General features: G+C 37.1%; 2 protein-coding genes and 1 long non-coding RNA gene across 4 annotated transcripts in view; 2 read left to right on the top strand and 1 right to left on the bottom strand.

The window, feature by feature from the left end:
• Positions 1-3,888: 3,888 nt before the first annotated feature.
• Positions 3,889-14,131, bottom strand: LOC133834969 (activating transcription factor of chaperone). Its single transcript, XM_062264775.1, is given in 6 exon segments — positions 3,889-4,629; positions 4,631-5,053; positions 5,123-5,367; positions 12,959-13,069; positions 13,130-13,411; positions 14,021-14,131. Coding segments are annotated over 5 exon segments (1,119 nt in total). The 5' UTR covers positions 13,275-13,411; positions 14,021-14,131; the 3' UTR covers positions 3,889-4,434.
• On the top strand, positions 7,806-8,483 carry LOC133844755 (uncharacterized). Its single transcript, XR_009894630.1, has 2 exons — positions 7,806-8,189; positions 8,253-8,483. It is a non-coding gene; the product is annotated as an uncharacterized LOC133844755 (long non-coding RNA).
• Positions 14,132-14,332: 201 nt separating the features above from the next.
• Positions 14,333-23,060, top strand: part of LOC133834968 (protein WBSCR14 homolog) — a 28,870-nt gene continuing 20,142 nt past the window's right edge. Inside the window, exons 1-2 of one of the 2 annotated variants that reach the window (XM_062264773.1) lie at positions 14,333-14,429; positions 20,583-21,298. In XM_062264773.1, the coding sequence (XP_062120757.1) occupies positions 20,733-21,298 (566 nt within the window). In that variant the 5' untranslated portion in view covers positions 14,333-14,429; positions 20,583-20,732. Of the gene's footprint in view, positions 14,430-19,841; positions 21,299-23,060 lie in introns of those variants that run through there. The other variant, XM_062264772.1, reaches the window with a different exon arrangement.

Raw genomic sequence — 23,060 nt, forward strand, 5'->3', positions numbered from 1 at the left:
GGAGGGGTTGGAAAAAAAAAAACATGACACTCTTTTCATAACATTTAACAATGTCATAATGAGAACGACATGAAGTTAACCCTTGGCATGTTAATGAGGAACAATCGGATTTGCATTTTCTGATGCCAGATACGGCAAAGATAAACACATGAGCCACAGTCGCTCTGCGGCTTTTCCAATTGTTAATGGCTCGGGTGGATTGAAGTGGAGTGGTGAAGAGTCGTAACAAGTACACTTGAGTTCAGTATGAGTCATAGCTGGAGATCTCTTAGCTAAATGTATTATGCGTCCATTAGTGTAAATTTTATTACCGCAAAATATGACGGAAGTGCGGAAAAGAACTACTATAGATACACGCATGTATCTCAAAGATGCGAAACATACTTATATAATTACAGACCACACAAATTGGTTTAGCACCACATGAGGCAACATTTCAGCGTCAGATCTTCTAATTACCGCAGACCACAAAAGCAAAGAGAGTCCATAAACGACCAAGCGAGAAGGAGGAGAAGAAGAAGGAAGAGTAGAAGAATAGAGTGGGGAACAAAGCGAAATTGGCGAATTCAATTCATTTAACCAAAAATGGAATTGCACAAAACAAATTTCCATTACACACGATTTTTATGCTCGCTGCTTTTTTCCCTCGACAAAAATAAAAGCCAACTGTTTGATTTTTTGCTTATCTTATCACACACATACACATACAGCCGTCATGACCCATTCTTTATCTTGGCCCGCAGGCCAAACAGTTTTCACATACATTTCCATTTGCACCTTTCGACCGACTAATAAAAATAAACTTAAATAATATGTAAACAACATGAATAAACGGGGTACACTTGCCTTCTCCTCCTCCTACTCCTGAGTCAATGCGGGCCGATTTCAATTCAATTGAAAAACTTTACACCTCGCAAATGAAACCCAAACTCGACCTGTTAAACCTAAGGGTTGATTCCACAACATGCCACATACACAACATCGACTATCGCTATATACACACATACATATAATATTTGCGAATATATGCAGACGGGGCAGCTAAGTGGGATTAGACATTATTTTCGTTTGCTATTTATAGAGATTGGCAAATACTCCTGGCAAAGAACAGCGGGGATCTCAACAATAGACTGCAGAAAAACAAAAATTAAAAATAGAAGTTGAATTTAATATTAAACGTATTCAAGTCTACAAAAGATATCTGTTCATGCATAATATTATATATTTTTAAAAAAATGACAAAATCATTACCTAACGGAACTTGGAACATTTTGAAAAAAGTTTAAAAGTTTTTGTATCCAATTCTTAAAAATAAAAACAAGAAAATGCCAATCAAAACTATCCTATAATAATGTAACGCATTATTTTTTATTTTAAACGTATTTTATAATAGTTTTAAATGTACTTATTTAAAAAAAAAACATATTTAGATTAATTTCAGAAATGATTTTTCTAATCTATCCTTAAATTTTAATTTGAGTATGCAAAATAATAATGATAAAATGAGTAATACATTTAAAATTTAAAATATTTAAAAAACATTTTCATATTTATTTTTTTTGAGTAGACTTAAATAAAATTAGATGCTTATTATGATGTGTGTTAATTTTCCTAATTAAAAGCTTTTGTGATTAATTGTCATATTTGAGAGATAGCCAAATAGTTTTTGTTAATTAGCATATTGGATTAAATACTATAATTAATATCTACTATTAAATGAAAGACCAACAAATTATTATTTGCAAAGCTAATAAGAATATAGAAAACCGATTCATTTTACTATATATATAGGGTATCGAAAAGTCAAGGATACTCCGCAGTTACTCAAATGAAAAATCACGATCTGCTGCTGCCTCAGGTGCAGATATCGTAACAATCTCTCAATAGATTCTAATTTATTCAGCGCCTAGGCGAAAAGCCTTTCAGTTTACTTTGCGTGTGCTTAAGCGCGATTGAAGTACTTGAAATGAAATTTCGCTAGTCGATCGATGTGGCGTTTAAGAATGGACGAAAAAAGGATTGGCGTGCGTTGACGACGAGGCGGGCTAATAACAGGATTAACACAATGGAGGCAAATTGAATTTGATGCCAATACATGCTTAAAGTCGCAGTCTCACACACATTCACACAGTCACAGTCTAGAGAGCCCTCCTGTTCCGGGCGGCCAGAGAGAAAGCCAAGCAAGCGCCAAGCGAAGAGCCGCGGCGAGGTCGATGAGCAAACACAAAGTCCCAAACGTAATTTTCACAAATTCATTGAACTGCGTGAGTGTGAAAAATAACAATTTAGATAAACATTGCGACGGCGACGCGGCGACCTCCATGGGTGTCGTGTCGCTCGGTGTGTGTAGCTCTTTCTGAAGCTGCAGCAGCCCTCGGTGACACACACACACACACACACATCCACACACGGCGGGAGAGCGTCAAACGAGAGGAAGCGAGAGAGAGAATGAATAGAGGAAGGACGAGGACGAGGACGCGAACGTTGCTAGACATGGGCGGCAGCGCGTCGACCGTTGACACAGAAATCATATTAATATAAATTAACGATGTGGAAAATTTAGTTTAGTAGTAAAAATGGCGACCGAAGCAACGTCGACGTCGACGTCGCAGTCGCAGTCACTGCCAAAGGCCAAAAGCATCTGGGAAACAACAAGAAGTCAACTTGTGGCTCACGTCGCCATCTCATCAGTCAAATGCGCCTTGGCGCGCAAATCCCAAAGTCGGGCACACCAAGAATACCAGAATCCAACATTGAGAAATTGTCTTGCTGTTGTTTTGGCCACCGTAATTTGGATTCGGATTCGAATTCGCTTTTGGCACTGACTGACTGCATCAATCTCCATCGCCTCCGACCCTTTGCATGATGTCGACCCTCAATTTTTTCAATTAATTGACGCTCTCTCGATGCACCTTGTGACGCACATACTTCGAGTGATGAACACAAGTTTCCAGTGTCTCTGTATACTAACAAGGCATCCATGGCTAATAACTTCCTCATAGACATAATCATAATCCGATTATAAATCCCCAACGTCACAGCGACGCGTGTGCTTGTCGTTGGGCGGAAGTGAGCTGATTGAGAACGTTGTTGACTGCAAATTGATTAAGCAAACTTTTTTACACTCATATGGGAAAGTGTTTAAACATATTCTAAATGAATGTTCGAATGCTCTACAATACTTTAACATTTATTTTCGAAAGATAAACTTCCTTTTACTCACTCAAATTACGATTTTCAACATTCAACTATTAATGAAAATTCCCATTGCCAGCGAATATTTAAATTTTAAAACTATTTGTAAGGGTATCTTAAATATTGACACACTCGAAGACAACAACGCATCTTTGTTTAACAACTACTTAACTACTCTATTAGTAATTATTACTTTCATTGTTAAAAAGTTTAAACAAGTAACAAGGCTACAGTTGAGTGTGCTGGACTGTGAGATACCCGCTTACCATTCTAAATAAAAGCAAAACAGTGCGATATTATTTTTAAAGTATACCGAAAATACTAAAATATACAAATGCATATTTTCTATACTACCACTAGATTTAAAATATACCATAAAGTAAAAACCAGATTGTCAGTCAAAGCAACTAGGACGTGTAGTAAGCATTTTTACCCCTACAACTGATCGGAGATGCAAATTTATAATACCTTTCTACTCGATGGGAAGCGGGTATAAAAATGTTTTTACACATACAATCTGGTAATTGTAGTACTCCAATTCAAAGGACAGATATTAGCAAACATTTTATAATATGCTTCTACTAAAAACTAGTCAACTTAACTTTTTGGAATTACCAAAATTCAAAACATTCAGAATTCCTCAATTTTTGTTTTTAATGCCTTTCCCTTTTTAAGCATAAATAAAAAAAGCAATTGCATTTTTGAAAACCCTTTAAGTTTATTACTGATACATTGATAATAAGTATGCTGTATAACGTTTATTGTTAATATAAAATTCATTAATTTACAATTGTCAAAAGATCTGCAGCAAATGCTAATAAAAATTCTTAAAAACAGCAGTCACCGCACAGGGTTTTGTTTTATGCTGATGATATGATTTAAAAAGGTTTTCGTATATATTTTTTTTATTGATAAAATCTGGCACCCACAATGGGTGACCATTGGCCTGTGCGGCATGGAATGATGTTGGGTTGTCCTCGGCCAGCACTGGCAAAAAAGGAGTCGAAGTTGCTTGTGGGGCAACTTGTCATAAGTGCCAAAATGCTGGCCAGGACAGACTGCTGTTGGCTGGATGTTGTTTGGTTTTGCATTTGTGCAGATTGTTGGGCAAAAAATAAGAGTATGATAGGATTTACAACGTGACAATAACGATAACGATAACTTTGCAAAAGGCATTAAACTAAGGTGAAATTTTGAACTTAAAGGTTTAAAGCAGACGGCAGCAGCTTTTGTCTATTTCTATTTCTTGCGGCCCTCGTAGAACTCGCGAATCAACTGACGCAAATATCGCGATTCATTGCGACGCTCGGAGAGTGTGCGACGCAACTCCTCATTGGCCTGCACCAGTTCCTGCTCTTCGCCCAGCACGTGCTCCATTTCGATCTTCTTCTTCTGGCGATAACGCGTAGCGGCGTTCTTGTTCTGCTCCTTTTTTTCTAATCTTACGATCCTCCACTCCGCGTCCGTAGGTGCGAGTGCGTTTCTTGGCACTGCCCGAGCTGCTGCTGGGTGAGGCTGATGGTGATTGCTCCTCCTCGATGGTATGCGCTGGCGAGTTGCTGCTCGTCTCTGGCAGCCACTCCTCATCCGCATCCGCAACGCTGCTGCCTGTGACGCTGGTGTCACTGTGGCTGCTGCTGCTGCTGCCCATCGATGACGACGCTTGTGATTCGCAGTCATCGTTGTACAGCTGCCAGTTGGTGGGCAGCTCCAGCTCCTTGGCCCGCATGTTGACAATGTCATCGACAAGCTGAGCTTCGCGAACGTTGTCGTTCACTGGCGTCCAGTTGTTGGTGAAACTATAGGCCGGAGTGACCGCTGCCGTTGGGGCTGCAGCGACATCCGCGACATAGGGCTGCTAATGTTGAGAAGAAGGAATATATATAGAGGACAACTTTTGGCAAATTAATCTCTTATGTTGTCTTACCACCTTCTGCTCCTCTTTGACGAGTTCCTGCTGTTGCTGTTGTTGTTGTTGGTACGCATGAAATTGAGGCGGCGACTGAGGCGGGGTCAGCTGCTGCAAAGTGAACGAAGCATCGCAGTGTTGGAATTCCGCGACCTGTCCTTTGGTTATGGGAAGTAGAGCCTGCGACACCACATCAAGGTGCTGTGGGAAGCTTGCTGTCTCATACTCGATGTAGTGCGGCGCCTTTTGGTCTAGTAGGCACTCTGAAAAAAAGGCAAAAGTTTTCAATTAATTATTATAGAAATGGGCAAAGGAAATTTCTTTTAGTAAACTTGAATTTCTATTCTATCAATAATGAAGATATATTCATAACAAACTTGAAGCTATCTAAAACGATTTCACTACTATTTATGGTAAGATTGAAAATTATATAATAACAATTTCTATTGCAAAACCTTATCATTTACGTAAGTAAATGCGTTACAATGCTAAAGTTATCATAAACGATTTATTGTTTCTATGATTGGCATATCGATGTTAATTTACTAGAGACTTCCACTTGTTTTCAATTCTTCTGCTACATCTGTTGCATGGCTGTACCAGCAAAAGCAACGGCAACAGCACTAACAACGACAACAACTACGTCGTACATATGATTAGAACTGTTGTTGTTCTATATATTATCAATTCAAACTGATTTCCATTGAAGTGAAGGACGCCTGGACCAGCAAAACAGCGGCAGCATATAGTAAACATTTGCATATTGATTGTGGCACATTTTCAGCTGAGATTGTTTTGCTTCAATTCAATTTATTGATTCTAAATTTTAAGAGAGACGACAAATATTGAAATCAGTCGCTGCCATGTCGCCGATTTGATTATTTGGTTGCCTCTTCTCAATTGAATAGCAGCAGCAGCAACGTCAAGCAAAAAAAAAAAAAGCTCACACACAACGCTAACGGTCGTCAAAGGTTATCAACAATATCCCCAGCCAGTTACCAAGTGCAGTTCCAGTTCCAGTCCGTAGAGTGAGAGAGCAATGATGACCTTCGTCTGCGCACCTGCTGGACTCAACAGTTGGCACATTAAACACCTTGGGCTGGGTCGCATTCTCCTAAGCACTTTGGTCTCCATTAACATAACACGTTCCCCCTCCGATATACTACAATATATATTAGGTGTATAAACAGAGCAATTGCAACGACACTCTCAATTGATTTACATAAAAATCTAGTTTCAATTTATAATACAATTCAATAGACACTCGCAAGCATTTCAATTGGGCGCGCCCACAATATATTATATAAACATATGGCAAGTAAGTATGCAAATGGGTGTCGAAGTGTGTTTTTCTCGCGAGACATTTGGAAAGCTGTAAGATACTTTGCTTTGTTGTCAATAAATTAACATAGATGCAGAACAGTTAAGGGCACACTTTGGATCGGTCTTGTTGCCAATTGAATGTGGGCAAATGTCTTGTCAGCATAGCTAAAGAATGACAGTTATATATGTATAGTTGATTATTAATTGATTTGTTGCTAAGGGCGCACTCCGGTTTAACGACCCGTTCAGGGTGTTGATTAGATATGCAGTCAATAGTTATACTCTACAACAGACGTAATCAAAGTATTTAAAACAAATGGAAATAAATTACAATAGCTATTCAGCTTCTTGGATAACATGTCATTAATAATGTTTTACAATAATTATATTTAAATGTTAAATATTCATTAGTACTAATGTGGGCAAAAAGTATGGAGGAAAGTTGAATTTAAACTTCGCGGGCTCAACATTTCTGATTTAATTAAGCATGAAATTTTGTTTTCAGAATTAAATTTCGGTTGCGAAAACGTTGAGAATATTGCGGAAGGCTTTTAGTAATTGTACCATGTGGCAGAAAAATGGTACAAAGATTTCAAAAAGGGTCGGAAACCTGTTGATGACTTGGCACACTCCAGCGACATCAACAGATGACTAAGACATCAAAAAAGTGAAGGTAGACTGTTAGAGACCTTAATGATATGATTTGAATATCAGCAGAATTTGTGAAAACAATTTGAGCCTACTTAAAGCCAAATCTAGTTTGCTACCGAAAACGTTCAATTTTTTGCAAAAAAGTCGTGACCATTTTGGCAGAAATTCGTCAAATATCGTTCCGCAATCACCGTATTCTCATGATTTGGCTCAGTGTTACTTCCGACTATTCCCAAAACTCAAGAGAACAATTCATCAGGGTTTTTATTATATGATTACTGTTGTTTAGCTGTTTAGATGGCTTAAGGGATTGTTTCTTACCCAAAAACAGTAGTACATAATACCAAATATAATCTTTGATTTGTTAAAATTTAAACAGTTCGGTCAATTACAATTATTTTATAGGTCAGTTGATTTGTTATATTAATTGTCATTTCAACCCAATGATCATAAACTTTCATTGATTTGACACAAATCAGACAAAGTACAATTAAATGACTTTTATGAACTCATACTTAGAATCAATAAATACATTTGAAAAGTACTCTGATACTTGATTTGATATTGATGAAGTGAGCAGCAATCATACTAATATATATATAATACTAAGTTACGTGCTGTCTGTCTCTAGGCAGTTTGTCCTACATTTTTTTTCTGCATACAACGCAATTTGCAGTTGCAGTTGAAAGTCAGCTGCAGCGTGGAAAGCTAGACAAACAATTCAGAGATTAATGCAAACAAAGTTGCCATTGTGAATAACAAATAGAACGGCTGCTGAGAGAGGGAAGCGAAGCAATGCCATTCGACACTATCGTTCAGAATACTTTTTTTTTTGTAAAGTAATATATTAATATTTAATGGGGGCATGATTAAAAACAACCTTGGTGGTTCTAATAAGTATGCTTAGAAATTTCTAACAACACAACAGATCAGCAGTTTGCCTAGAAAAACAACAGTAGCTTAAATCAGAAATGTTGTGATTTTTACATTTACAAATTTCCCATAAATCCCCACGTAAGAAAATAGAAGGGGTTTTCCACCTCATCGTTTATTTATGAGTAAATAAACAAACTGCGTTTCTCGGTTGAAACTGTCTGCAAATTTTTAGTAGGTCAAGGTCATAGAAAGTATTTAAAAAAAAAAAAACGATTGTAAACTCTTATCGCAGCAGCAGGAAAAATTGAGACGCCGAATAAATCCGAAATAGCAAAGACTTATCAGTAGACAGACAAATATAGTATTTATTTGGCTTCGTATTGTGCGCAGAAATTTGCAAATATTTGGAAAGGGCGCGTCCAATCGGAGAGACAGAGTCACTCATAAAATGCAAATGAATTTTATAAATACTAAACAGAAAGCGAGCCAATCGCTGCAAATGGAAATCAATAAAAAACAAAAACAACAACAACAAATAAAATAAAGAGAAGTACGCAGCATGATAAACCCGCCCGACCGGAAAGTCGTCTTTAATACCCAGCCAGACTTTGCTCAGTTACGATGAAACTTCAAGAAAATATTGAAGACTCCAAGTGTGTAAGAAATATCCAATCCATATGATGAAGAATATCATGCCAGTTCAATATTTGATAATTAAAAGGGAATTGTAACTACTTCTGACACATATATTCATCTTTCATGGATCGATTTCTTTAATTCTATTTTAATATCGATCATACCATTTATAGTTCCTTTTCCTACTTTTCAATATTTGATAATTAAAAGGGAATTGTAACTACTTCTGACACATATATTCATCTTTCATGGATCGATTTCATCAAATCTATTTAAAGATCCATATATCATATTTATAGTTCCTTTTCCTACTTTGGGTACTTATAGATATAACAATAAATTAGTTATCCAACTAATGCATATTTAAATATACTAACCATAGGCTTGTTGCATAAATATATTATAACTGCTCATAGTTGCGGCAGCAGCGACTCAGATTCAGAAAAATGATATTAAATTTCAATGAAAAATGCGTAAAAAAACAAGTGGCAATAACGGAAAAAGGGGGGAGTGGAAATATTAACCTTATAAATTAAGTGTAACTAAACGCTGAAAGCGTAAAAGGCATATAACGTGGAAAACGTTAAAACTAAAACTTTAAGTGTCTAAATATCTAAAACTGCTAGATTAACGAGATGCGACTTTAAAGATATGTATTTAAAGAATTATATAAAGAAAAAGAGAGATTATGACAGGCGCGATAACCTGTTAAGATTAAAAATCACAGCAAATTTTGAACGGGTATCAAAAACAAAAAATAAATTGGTAATGGCTGTGGCAAAACACGCGTTTTTTGCCAAGTTAATAACAATAATAATAATAATAATAAGCGCAAAAAGGCACAAAGTAAAAGTTGTTCAATTGAATGTGCTTATTATTATATGTAGGTGCTGTTTTTTTTATGTGGGCGGGGGGAATTGAAATTGCAATTGGATGTAGTTTTGTATATGGGTATGTTTCTGGTCAACTGCTGCCGCAAATACTTTGGGAGTCGTGGTTAGCAGAGGCAGCTGCGATGAGACGATTAAGCCGTTTAACGTCGCTTCACCAACTTTTGCGAATTGATCACAATTTCACGGTTCCACATGTAACGGTATCCACAGTGTGGTATCATGCTCACAAAGTCCTGTGCGCTCACTATCGAATTCTGGCCGAAATTTTGAAACCGATGCTCCAGCTTAGATACAGTTTAGTAACAGGACGTAGATGAGAGGCCCCGGGGAGAAAATAGTCGAGAGAAAAGGGAGAGAGAGAGATGCGATGTGGTTCCGTTGATCAGCTACATATAGTTAGATCGGAATGATCGCCTCAAACGCACGCGTTTCGTTTTGTTTGGCGCCGTTGCGAATTGCGAATGGCAAAATGCAGGCTCGAGTACAGTTTGGCGGTCACTGTTCAAGTTACAGTTCGGCAAGCACTAGTGCGCGCTTGCACCTTGCCTTGATTTGCTTGCTCGCTCTTTCTCTTTCTCGCTGGTATTAAACACCAAATCAATTCCGATTCAATTATTTTTCAGCGTTATTTTCCGTTTAACGTTTTTGCGCGTTTCAAAACGCAAAGACGTGGGTCTTGCTTTTTGTCGTTGTTTTGGTTTTTTCTTTTTGCTTTTTGTCTTTTTCGTTTTATTTGTTATTTATTTTTCGCTTGAAGGCAGTTTCTTTGTCTTCCAGTTTTAGCTGTTATTATAGTAGTTGTTGTTGTTGTTGTTGGACAAGCTGAAACCAAAGCCGAGTTTTTAGTCGAGCACACGCGTCAGAGTAACAATTTGTACTGAGCATTGTTCACAGAGCGCGCACGGTTTTTGCTCTGAACAAGTCAACGAACAACACCGAGAAAAAGAGCACGCGTGAGAAGAGAGAGAGCAATTATGACTGTGTGAGTTTGTGTGTGGGAGAGGAGACAACAAGCCCTGCAATAAGATCAATCTCTACAGCATGTGACAATATCAGCGGCAGCAATCGCTTCCAAACCCGAACCCAAACCCGAAGCTGAAGCCGGAGCCGAACATGACACCGAAGCTCCAAAGCCAACGGACTTGGCACAGTGGATGACAGACAGTCGACACCATTCAAAATTTGACAGGCGCCATTGTGTTGGTGCGATACAATTGGAAAAATAAACAAGAGTGAAAGCGATCTTCCAATGATATAGAGTAGATATGTAGCTACAATTAAATGTATACTGTCCCAATGACATCGAAAATAACTTGGAATCTTGCGTAATAAAATATAAGTATTATATTATGTGATACTAATAACAATGCAATTTGTTTTACGGTATTTTTCATGACGCCAACATTTAAAATCAAAAGAATAGTGATTCTTGAACGATTTATGAAATTGTTTTAAATCAACTGCAGTTCCACTGTCCAACCGATCAGAGAGCATGAGCTTTAATCTCTACTATTGAGCAACTGAGCATTATCAATAATTTTAATAAATACATGTGAAAAGTAACCCAACAGGTCTGTGAATATTCTTTCCATCACTCCCAAAATGTTGATAGGCCTTTAAATGATTATTTATAACAAATAAACATCGTTGATCGACGCGGGGAGAGACCCCAATGAAACGACACGACGATGACGTTCATTGAACTCGCCTCACCTCACCTCGCAAGCAATTTAAATATATACAATTGACCTGTCGTTTGTAGCAAAAGGTTAAATCAAGCAGATATTTTATTATAGTATTCCATTATTTGTAGAGTTGATTTTTCCTTCGCTCACGATCAGCTGCACTTCGTAACAAGCGACAAGCTGCGGAGTTCAATGACAGCGCCCTATATAAAGCTCGGTCTCTCAATCTTTTCAGAGATGAAAGCTGTATGCACCAGCTGCTCCCCATATACTTGTTATGAGGAGCCTGCAATGATGACAACAGACCAAGCCCAAAAAGAAGTCAGACAAGCGTTGTTTTTTGTTGTTGATGTTGATGCAAAAATGGGGGGCACGTCCCAAAAGAAAGAGTTAAATTTAAAACAAAGAAATTACAAATTGCAATTTCCTGACAATTTAAATCCGAGCCCAAAAATTAGTTAATTATTGCTCAAAAATCACATAAAATTTCCATATGCAGATCAGATTGTGATCGTCAAACAAAGATCAACTGGTTCATTGATCTGACCAACTGATAAATCCTTGAACCTTTGCTCTGTCTTTCTCTCTGAAGCGGAACTCTAAAGGTTTCTCCTCGGGTTAAATGATAGTTTCTGGTTTACAACGACCTTCAACTTAATTTGTTTGTTCCGAATTCTTAGAGAGAGGCTCAATAGTTTTGACTCTCTAATTGTGATCGTAGATTTGTCGGCTTGGAGAGCTGCAGATCGATACGTGATCAGTTCCACAGTGAAAAAGCAGAAAAACCAGAGAGTATAATTTTTAAGAGCCGCTCTACAACAGTGTGAACATTATGTAGTGACTGCTGACCACGTTTATAAGCCATAATTACGCTTTTGACAATGCCAGACACAACAAGCGAAACAAGCACACCAAATTCCTCAACAATATATATATAAAAAAAACAAAAACAAAAACAAACAAACCGGTTTGTCAACTGCACTCTGACACTCAGCTGTCGAACAAAAAAAACAAAAACCAGCAGACTGTTCATGATTTTGATAACTAATCAGTTAAGAGAGCAGATAAACAACAAAAAAGTCTGTCTAAAAAAGTTTGCATTTTTGTGAAATTCAAAATTGATTTAAATTCAACTTCATACCACCCTTGAGAAATGATAATTATATAATAATCCAGTTTTTCAAAATATATCATTGAATTTCTATAACTTTTTAGTTTTTTTCATCCGATATTAAAGAATTCAAATTTTTCCTACAAAGTTACGCGCACAAGACCTAAACAGGTTATAGCTAAGTTGGAATAGTATTCAGTATATGCATAAAAATTTAAACATTCAAATGTTTTTCAGCGTGAATCAATAAACAAGATCAGGCTAAGCATCAGTTCGTATTGTTTGTCTGCGTTTTTCAGACGTTCAAAGTTCAGTGTTTTCAAATTGAACTTGGTAGACAATATAATCAAAGATTCGTCTTTAAGCGGGTATTATATCTTTTAATACGTTTTTTCTTCTAAATCAATCGATGTATTCAAAATTAATAATTGAATTTTTATAGTGATTACCGAAAGTTGTAAAGATGTGCTGTAAGCTATTTTAAACCTATTAGCAAAATTAATTATTTTGTAATATCACTGAATCAGTTTGGTACTTTTAATTTAAACAATTTACATCTGATATTTCATTGCTTGCTACTTTTGTTTGCCCTTCTATCTTGCCTACACGCTTCAATTATGCCAACATTTATGATACATTTAATCTTATCTATGAATGTGCTATGTCACCATTAACTTGCCTTCATCCTTCAGGTCAAGAAACTCCACAACCAAATCCTCGCCACTAAGCAACTCCATGGAGACAGCTTCTTGCAAGCTCTCCGCCTCATCGTCGCTCATTATAGAAATGCCTGCAATAAATAGTTATTTATTAAGTATATAAATATAAATTGATCATTTTATAAACTTACCATGTGCAAAGTTATCGTCATACAGAAAAGTGGCGACTGTTGGCTCATCAAGCGAGAAGAGCTCGCTGGCCACAGTTGTTGGTGGCGAAGCCGGCTCCAGCTTGAGATCCCAATACAATTCCTTGGGTAAATCTAAACTTTCCATTGTCAATGTTCTTGTTGTTGTATTGTTCAAAATCGGAATCTAAACTTGATGTGCAATATATTGAATCCGGTGCGAAATATGTGATGAACGCTGGTTGTTCTTGCTGTGTATGTTGTTGTGAGGACGCCATGGTGGCACTAAATAAACAAATAAAAAAAATACATAAGTATACATTATAAACGTATTCTATTAGCGACGATTACAAGGCACTATTTGATTGACCTGCACTGTACCTGTAACTGGCGGCAAATGATTAATAATTCTACAATTCATTCGAAAAACTGCACTTTTGAGTGACGCAGGCTGCTGATAATAGATTCTTCCCCCTCTTAACATTTTATTTAACACTTTCCACATAAAAATGTTGAATAAAAAAGAGGCAATGCGCTAATATTAATATTTTGGACATGTGCGCAGTAGTGTTGACAAATTTAGCTGGTTTCACGCCACATCTAGCTATTTTACTAGTAATATTTTCTTTTCAATCCTGTATTCTGTATTTATAACGTAATTTCAGCTACTGATAAATTGAAATTTCAAATGAAAAAAAAAAAAGTTAAACATTCTTTAAATATTCCAAAAGAATTATTTTTCACTTAAAAGGTTTCTATAAAACATTTTTAGCTTGTTTTCTTGGAAGTTAAAGTAAGCAACACTGAAAAAAGACTTTTAATGATTAATTAAAGATTCTTTGAATCATGCCAAAAGAATTATTTTTCAACTTCAAAGGTTTCTATTTGACTTACAATTTTGTTTTAAACATTTTCATAACTTTTGTGTGTTAGGGCACTGTAAGTGCTTGTTGTTTTGCTTGCGCGCAAACTATAGAGCCATTTTTATGTCCAAATTTGGAACGATAATGAAGTATATTGATTTTATTTTGTCGCTTTAAAGACAATTTATTATTTATATGTTTTGTTCTAAACGTGGCATGTTTATTGTAGTTTGCATGTATTATCAATAACTTGATTAAAAACATAATTGTTGTTCAAATAAACAATTCTAGACTTTTGCTCTGCTCTCAGTTTACGTCAATTTCGATCTTGATATGTGGGTGCATGTGTGTGTATGCGATGTGTCTAAAAAAGCAGAGGTCAAAAGTGCACGCAGGCCAAAGAAGGGCAAACCTAATGGTCAACAAATGCAGCATATGACGTAAATTGAGCTCTCGGCTCTACAATAAGAAAAAAAGAAATGAAAAACAATGTCTTTCTAATTGTATTCAATTCCGCGTAAAAGCACGACTGGCAATTGTTTTTGTTATGCATTGAGTATATATATGTATATCTCAACGCTTCTACATATACATACGTATTCAATCGTGGGTAGGTGTGTGTATGTGTATGTAAATATTATGTGCAGGCGCAGAGAAGAATGATTCACTTGACGTTGCACGTGTTGCAGCCTGTGGCAAACAGAAGCCAACAAGAGGTTACTCAATTCGCAAGGCGATTGCATCAGCCAATTTCGTTTCTCCAGTTAACTGTTTTGGTGGTTGTTGCATGCCCCAAATGGTTGCCACTGTCTTTCTGCCACGTTACCATGAATTGCCAATTCAACTGAGTGTCTCACACACACAATGAAAATAAATCCCAATAGCAACACAAACCTGCCAAGCCTAGCTAGTGTAACAGGTGAGATTGTGAGAACTGTGTTCTCAGAATACTCTCCAGAAGGTATGGATCATGCGCCATTGCGAAATACACACACGCATATACGAACTGGTGAACCGTTGAAATTGTTAAATAGTACTTACAAAAAAAACAAAAAACAAAAAAATAGCTTTTAAATTTCATCTTATCGCTTATGGCCAATCGTCTAACAATTCGACCCCCATACTAAATCCAGAAGAAATAGAACAAGTGAACGAAGCACAAAGACAACGTTCAATTGAGAGACAAAACAATAGGCATTTAGAACATCAACAAAACAGACCCACAATGAACGAAGATAACAGAGCCGCTCTAACAGCCGCTATAAGCGAAATATTAGCCGAACAATTGCCAATGACAACATAAATCCTGTAGCTTGTTGTTTTGCTTGCGCGCAAACTATAGAGCCATTTTTATGTCCATATAAATGCAAAAAACTTTATTGAAAAAAATAATTGAACCGTTTACAGAGATTTAGACACTTTCATTCGAGGGCTACAAGGTGACGCCTCGGTTATTAGGCATGAAAGAACCAGCAGACTTACCTACCGCACTACATCTCTGCCCTTTAGGTCGAAACATGCCACTTTTAAAAGGACATCCGACACATTTTAGAAACAGTAATGGTAAACCCATACCAGCCCCACGGAATGTCATCTTCTCAAACAGACAACCACCACCAATCCCTTTCAGACAACAACAGCCACGACAATACTTACACTACGGACAACTACCACCAACTCCACTACCAAGACAATATTTCCCAAATTCTGGGTATCAACCAATTGCCAACCCACGGCAATACACTGTTGCCACAACCTCTCAACAGGTTGCCCCACCTAGGCCAATGTACTATATTCCAGCGTTCAAACGAAATTTGTCAACTACATGATTTTATTTTACGATACCAAGCAGTCGCTGAATACGAGACTCACGCAGACGTAGAACAAACAATAGAATACGTAGAACAAAGACTATATTATTGATTTTATGACTACTCTGTCTAAATTTTTAGAGTAAAGAGTTCCTCTCTCCCATACTTTACTTGTAGATTGAAACGGCCAAATAATTAGAATTCTCATTGACACTTTCAAGCCGAAATTTGTAGAAAACCCCACTCCAAATAAAAACCCTTTTCACGCCGTCTCGATAGGAGGTAATACACTGGTTTTGTTCATATAACAGATGTTGAGGTGAAATTTTTCTTATTAAAAGATTTTTGATGCTATTTTAGGAAACGACACCTTTAAGAGCAGAAATAAATCCAAGTAGTTTCTTCGCATGTATTTCCAGCAATAACTTGATTAAAACATAATTGTTATATGCAAGCCCAGGGCTGAATTGCAAACAGCTGATTGCACAGCTAGTGTTTTAGACCTTAAAAGTGGTTTTCATCAAATCCCTTTGAAACCTTCCGATATGTTTCCGTTAACGGAAAGTATGAGTTTACAACTCCCATTTGTAAAAACGCAAGCGAGCTTTGGATGACATAGCTAAGATTGTTTGGATGATGAATCATTACAAGAACTTGGAGTACGAACTTTCAAGATGCCAACATGAAATGGCTGCGAGTCATGCAAAGGTTTTGTAATTTCATAAAGGCATCGAAACAAATTAATCGCAGCGATAGCCATATTTAGTACTCTTTCATACAAAGTTACTAAGTTAGCAAAACCCCTTACGTCTCTTTTAAGAGGGAAGATGGACACGTGTCCAAAACAGGTCATCAAAAACCAATTACTCTTGACTCCGAAGCATTGAAGGCTTTCTACGAAGTTGTCTTATTTCAATGTACCAGATTTTACTAAAGAATCTTGCTGTCTAATTACAATAGGAGCGTCCTATCGCAAGACAACCAACCAATTTCATTCCTATCGAGAACACTAGCAAAAGCAGAAGAAAACTAATGCTGGCCATCATCTGGTCACTTAAAGCTCTCAAAAATTATTTATATGTGACCATCATGTTGTGCGTTAAAAGATGGAAATCCTACTTAGTGTGGAAAGGAGAACGTCGTAGCTGAAATCAACTGACATAGAGCATAGTGCAGAAAGCTCAAGTCACGAACTAATACCCAGTATGGAAGTCCCCATTAATGTTTTCAAGAACCAAATATTTCTTAACAAATCAGATAAATCCGACTACATATTCTCTATACCATTCCCCACGTTCCATCGACGAAATATACAAAAAGGAATTTAACGATAAAGAATTAGTAGAAACACTTAAAAATACCTCAACCCTTCGGTTATAAATGGCATCAAACAACTGAGGATATAATGGGAAAATACAACTATTATATCCTAAATATTTCAAAAACGTCAAAACCCGATTCTCTCAATCCATGACTGTAGACCTCACCAACGAATCTAGACAAGAGGAGGAAATCCTCAAAATCCACAATAGAGCACACCGCAGTGCAGTCAAAAATAAGCAACAAAAGGCAATGCAGTAAGGAATCTAAATATGACCGACATCCCCTAATCCAGAAATAAAAAACTGAATATCCCGGTCACATCATTCACATCGACATTTACTCAACCAAAGGCCATTTAACAGCAAAGATAAATTCTCAAAACTAGCACAGGCACGCATAATCAATTCAAAAGCAATAGAAGACAATTAGGGACATTATTTTCTATTATGGATTCCTAAGTTCGTTGTAATAGATAATGAGAAATCTCTCAACTCAAGGCCATAAAATTCATGCTTGAGGATCAGTTAAATATTACAATTTACACTGCGCCAATAAGACACTTTCCGAAGTAATGAGATGCTTAAATAGAACTTTCGAAGAGCTCCTGGATAGAGCTATATACGAATATAACTACTCTTTCCACTCCACAACCAAAAAGCGACCATTAATGACAAACCCAACCAGTACGAACAGGCAATTGTCGCACAAAATAAAAATTTTATGAGCCAGGACAAGAAATATATGTAAAAGTAAACACTATTTCCCCAAGATTTAAGAAAGAATTAGTAAGATAAAAATACAAACATTTTAACAGAATCTGGAAGATCGTACATAAAAGTAACATCAAATCATAATATTCGCAGGGTATTACTATGGACAATAACGGAAGCTACAATGGACATTACAAACTACACGAACGTGACAGTGACCATTCATAGGGGACTGGGAAAGTTACAGACATCCTCAACAAAATTAGTACATGTAATAGACCTATAGACCTATTAACAGTCACACTGAAGAGGGCCTAAAGCAATATTCAACAATACATCATGAGTTAATCGCTACCACTAACGCACTCAAAACAATAACAGATGAAAATCTAGGTCACTAAATTGGTTAGGTACAGGTTGGAAGTACATAGCAGGCAACGATCATGACGATCTCGTCATAAAGGAAAATATCAATAATCTCATCAGTAATAATAATCAACAGGTTATAGTTAATACACAACTGGAGCAAAAGAATTAACAAACTTACGTCCTTATCGAACTCCTAACTAATTCAATACAAAAAGTAGTTTTCTTAGTAACGAGGTAGCCATTAGCCTTCATAATGAAATCCGATTATTAAAAGATGAAATAGTAAATATCAAATATGCCACTCAGTGGGCCAAATTAAATATAGCAAATACTCTTTTACTAAATGAAAATGAACTAACAGAAATTGGAGAAATATTTAGAAAAGGCAATATGCCACCATTGTCAATCGAAGAGATAATGGAATTTTCCGATATATCAATGCTTCATAATAAAACTACACTTTTGTATATTGTCAAAATTCTAACCTAGAAGAAATTGAATATCAAAATATTTTATTAAAACCAATAGTAAAAAATAACGCAATTGTACACTTAGAAATAAGTCAACTATTTTTGTATAATGATATAGTATATGGCATACCAAAAATTGTACGACAAAAAGAATGTTATTGATGTAAGCCAAACACATTGTATTCGTGCAGTAGCAACGCGGATCACATCCCGGAGATGAGGAAATCGACAATGGTCTAATTCTCCTCAACAACTTCAACGGCAATTTGGTCTGGAATGGAACCGGAAATCATCTGGAGGGTCATTTCTAATTCACCTAATCAACGATTCCATGCAAATCAAAGAGCGGCTATTCAACAATATGGAGCCAGTCATTATGCAACCAAAAGTGCCAATCTCACAAATAACAGCCGAAGAAACTGAACGTTTAAGGATTTTATCCCTAGAAGCACTGGAGGCGCTTCATCTCAATAACACCAACAAGCTGCAATACATACAGACGCATTCCATGGTCAACAGCATTACAATGTTAACGCTCTTCGGTGTCATCCTGATAACAGCGTTAGGACTTCACGCTTGCAGTCGGAAGAAGAACACCATTACCCTTCAACTTGGACCAACACCAGCTCCATCAGAAACATTGAAGCCACCACTCCGCAAGCAAGAAGATTTACAGAAAAATCCACTGCCTAATTCGCCTTGAGGACAAGCACGAATTAGAGGGGAAGAGTTAACAGACAAAACATTTCGAAACCCAAACAACAAATGTCCAAAATGCAGACTCAGCGTCTGACCAACTTCCTGCACGCGCCGAGTGCACCTGCAAACATTCCAAGTTGCCCAATACATCCGCCACATGCCGGTGCAAGCAATTCCAAGAATAAGAAGCATTGCACCCAATTCACCAACCAAAGCAGCGCTGTCAACGCCGCTGCTGAAACTCGCAGCTTTATATAGGGCTAGCTTTAGAATTAGTCTTTAGTCTCTAATTTGATTTCAATAAAGAACGGTTCCAATCGGAATCTTAATCAAATATATTTTTGTTATTATTTTTAAATAAATAATTAACTTGTATAAGTGGGATAGAGAACGAGAAGTCACTGAGAGAGCATTAACTGCTGGTGGCGCGAGAGCGTGAGCGTGAGCAAGAGAAAGCGACACGACGACGTGTGCTATCGTCAGCTGTTTTATGTTTTGATTGTGTGCTTGGGAAATAATCGCAATCGCACAGGTTTTCAGCTTTGTTCTTGACGTTGACGTCGCACGGCGAACGCTCGAGCTCGATCAGTACCGTTTGTGAAATTGAAAAGCTATCAACGGGTGTCGTCGCGTTCTATTCAAAAAGGCGCACAAAGCTTCTTTCTGACTTTTTATTATCAGCACTTCTCACTGACTGACGTCGCAACTTGTTGTCAAACCGAATAGTTGCGCTTTATATTAGTGTATGTGTGTGTGTATATGAATTGTGAGTGTGTATGTATTGTGTAGTGAATTGTGATTACTGCGCTTTAGCGTAAAAAGCGGGCGTGTTTGCCGTTAGAAAAAGTGAAGAATAAGCAGCAGAAAAACAAGACCAATGGCAAACAACAAGTGCAAAAAGTGAAGCGGAAAAAAAGTTGAAAAACTTAACGAAATACAATTCGCAAAAATGCTGCGATTTCAATTCAGATAATTAATAAATAACAACAAATAGTAGATATTTCTAGCATACACAAATGCGTATCAATAAAAGTGCAAATTGAAAAAGAAATCAAATCCATAAATACAAAAAAATATAAGTGTTAATTGAAGTTTTCAGCAGTGAAGTAATTAGATTGATAATCTTTAAAAATAAGATATAACCATACAGCTTTTATGCAAAATGTGTAAATAAAAGGAATCCTTGTGTTAACTTAATTAACATCTTGCAGAGTTGAATTGTGAATAATGGTGAAAAGCCAACTAGAGAAACTGAAAACGGTTAGAAAACAATAAGCTCAAAAGCAATAACAGCACCTGGTCACACTACAAAACCAAAGCAACGACAACAGCAACAACAACAAGAATAATAACAGTAAAAAATGATGTTGAACAAATACGAAAGCTACCAACGCACAAACAACATGTTCCCACATCACCATCAACAACAACAGCACCAACAACACCCACAACACCAACAGCAGCTCTCGCAGTCGCTCTCACAGCAGCAACTGCAGTTACAGTCGCTGCCTCTTTCACTCTCTCAGCTGCAATATGCCGGCGGCAGCACAGACGCCATTGGCGCTGGCAGCAACAGCACGGCGGCAGAGCTGGCAACAGCAGAGATGCTGGCATCGAAGGCGGAACGCGAATCGATCCATTCGGGTCAGTTTATGGTGTCGCACTTTGAGGCTGAGGAAGCCCAAGATGATCTCGAGGACGATGGCGAGGTAAAGATGCTCGATCCCGAGGATCCCAGCCTCGATAAAGCTGGAGAAGAGACAAACACCTGTCGTGACGTTCAGCTCTACGTGCCTCAGACTGTGGTGCACTTTCCGCGCATGGACTTGGATCGTGACTGCGATGAGAACAGCATGGGCATCACTTCCCATCTGGAGATCGAGACGTCGCTGACCAAGCTCTTTAAATGCATGAATTTGGCCTACAGGTGAGTTGCTGTCACTGTTGCTCTTAGTGTTAGCTTTAACTTCACTATTACATTTTCTGTAACTGTTACTGTTATTGTTAGCATTAGTGTTTCTGTTAGTGTTTGCAGTTTTTTTCTTTTCCAACAACAGCTATTTTTGCATTGTTTACTATAAAATAGAATATAAATTTCATTTTCTTCTGGTTAGTCAATTTTTGTTTCTGCCAACGCGAAATTCCTGGTCATCTGGAACCAACCTGTACAAGTGTTTGTTTTCCATTTTTATCAGATAACAGCAGACAGATATCTCTTCTTTTTTATCTTTTTCCTAACTGATTAGGTTTTACTAGAGACAGAGCGATTGTTAACCAAGGAGAAACCAGTTTATTTATTAGCTTGATTTATGAATCTGTTCGCAAAAAGTGTAACCAGAGAGTAATTAGAGAATCCGATCTGCATCTTCTTCACTGCAGCTTTTACTGTTTCTGTCACTCCGAATGTTAATGCTACTGTTATTGCTTTGTTTAATGTTACTGTTATTGGTGTTACTCTTACTTTTGACGTTCAGTTATAGTTTATGTTATTAATCTGTTTATTGCTGTTACCATTACACTTTCTGAAATCGATACTCTTTCTGCAACTGTTACTGTTTCTGTTATTCCAATGGTTTCTGTTACTGATCCGCCACATATTAATGTTAATGTTAGTGTTTATAACGCTGTTAATGTTACAAATACTGTAACTGTTAGTGTTAGCGCTCCTGTTACTCTTTCTGTAAGCGCTGCTCTTACTGCTACTGTTACGGTCACTGTCACCCCACAAAATTTTGTGCACGCGCCCCGCGCGTGATACTAATCTGGGGCTGTCAGACGTTTTTTTCTGGGAGCGCAGACTGGCCGAAAAGACTTGTCCGCATAATCGGGGCACATGTTAACGACGCAGCCAGCGACGGTAACAGCGACGCTGATACCAACGTCGCTGCTCGGATTACCTGTGGGCAACTTCGTTTTAAGCGCTCGCTCGCTTGCTTCTGCTTCTGCTTCTGCTTACGATTCGCGTGGTTCGCTGTCCAATTACCCCTGTCTTCATATTCTTCTCTTTTTGCCGTGTCTCATTTCTGCGGACGTTCGCAAATGCATTTACCCAAAATAATATTCGAATCTGAATTATATATCACACTTGAAGTCGTACTTATCGCCCCTATTCTGTCTTTTGGCAATTCGTTAAACTTCATTTGGTTATAGGGAAATATAAAAAACTTTTTTATAACATCCACATAAGATGAAATAATTTTAGAATTTTTTAGAACCATCGTGAATAGAATATTATTCATTGCTCTTATCCATTTTAGAACACCTGAGATATATGATTTTAAAGTTTAAGAAAAAAGGCAATTGTATTTATCAATGTTTTTTTTTTAAGTTTAGTATAAGAAAGACTCCCAAAATACGGAATATAAAGTTTTTTTTTTTAAACAATTTCGATGCAGCGATGAAAAAAGACTCAATGCTTGCAATCCCAATAGAGAATCGCTATATATAATCTGGTAATACTGTTTGTGTAACATTAGAAATATTCTTGGAATGCATTTAACAGCTTTATTACAAATCCACAAAGCGAATACACAACTCTTGATGAAATTATTTTGCAATTAATTTCTTTTGAGCGCGAAACGTATGAATATATACATTTTCAGTGTGTGTGCAAATAGTTCTATATAAAAGATGGCCGACATATGAACTACGTAGATAGTGACAGTAATTTCTTTTGTTTTGTTTTTTTG

The sequence above is a fragment of the Drosophila sulfurigaster genome, chromosome 2L (assembly GCF_023558435.1).
Source record: "Drosophila sulfurigaster albostrigata strain 15112-1811.04 chromosome 2L, ASM2355843v2, whole genome shotgun sequence".
Classification (NCBI taxonomy): domain Eukaryota; kingdom Metazoa; phylum Arthropoda; class Insecta; order Diptera; family Drosophilidae; genus Drosophila; species Drosophila sulfurigaster.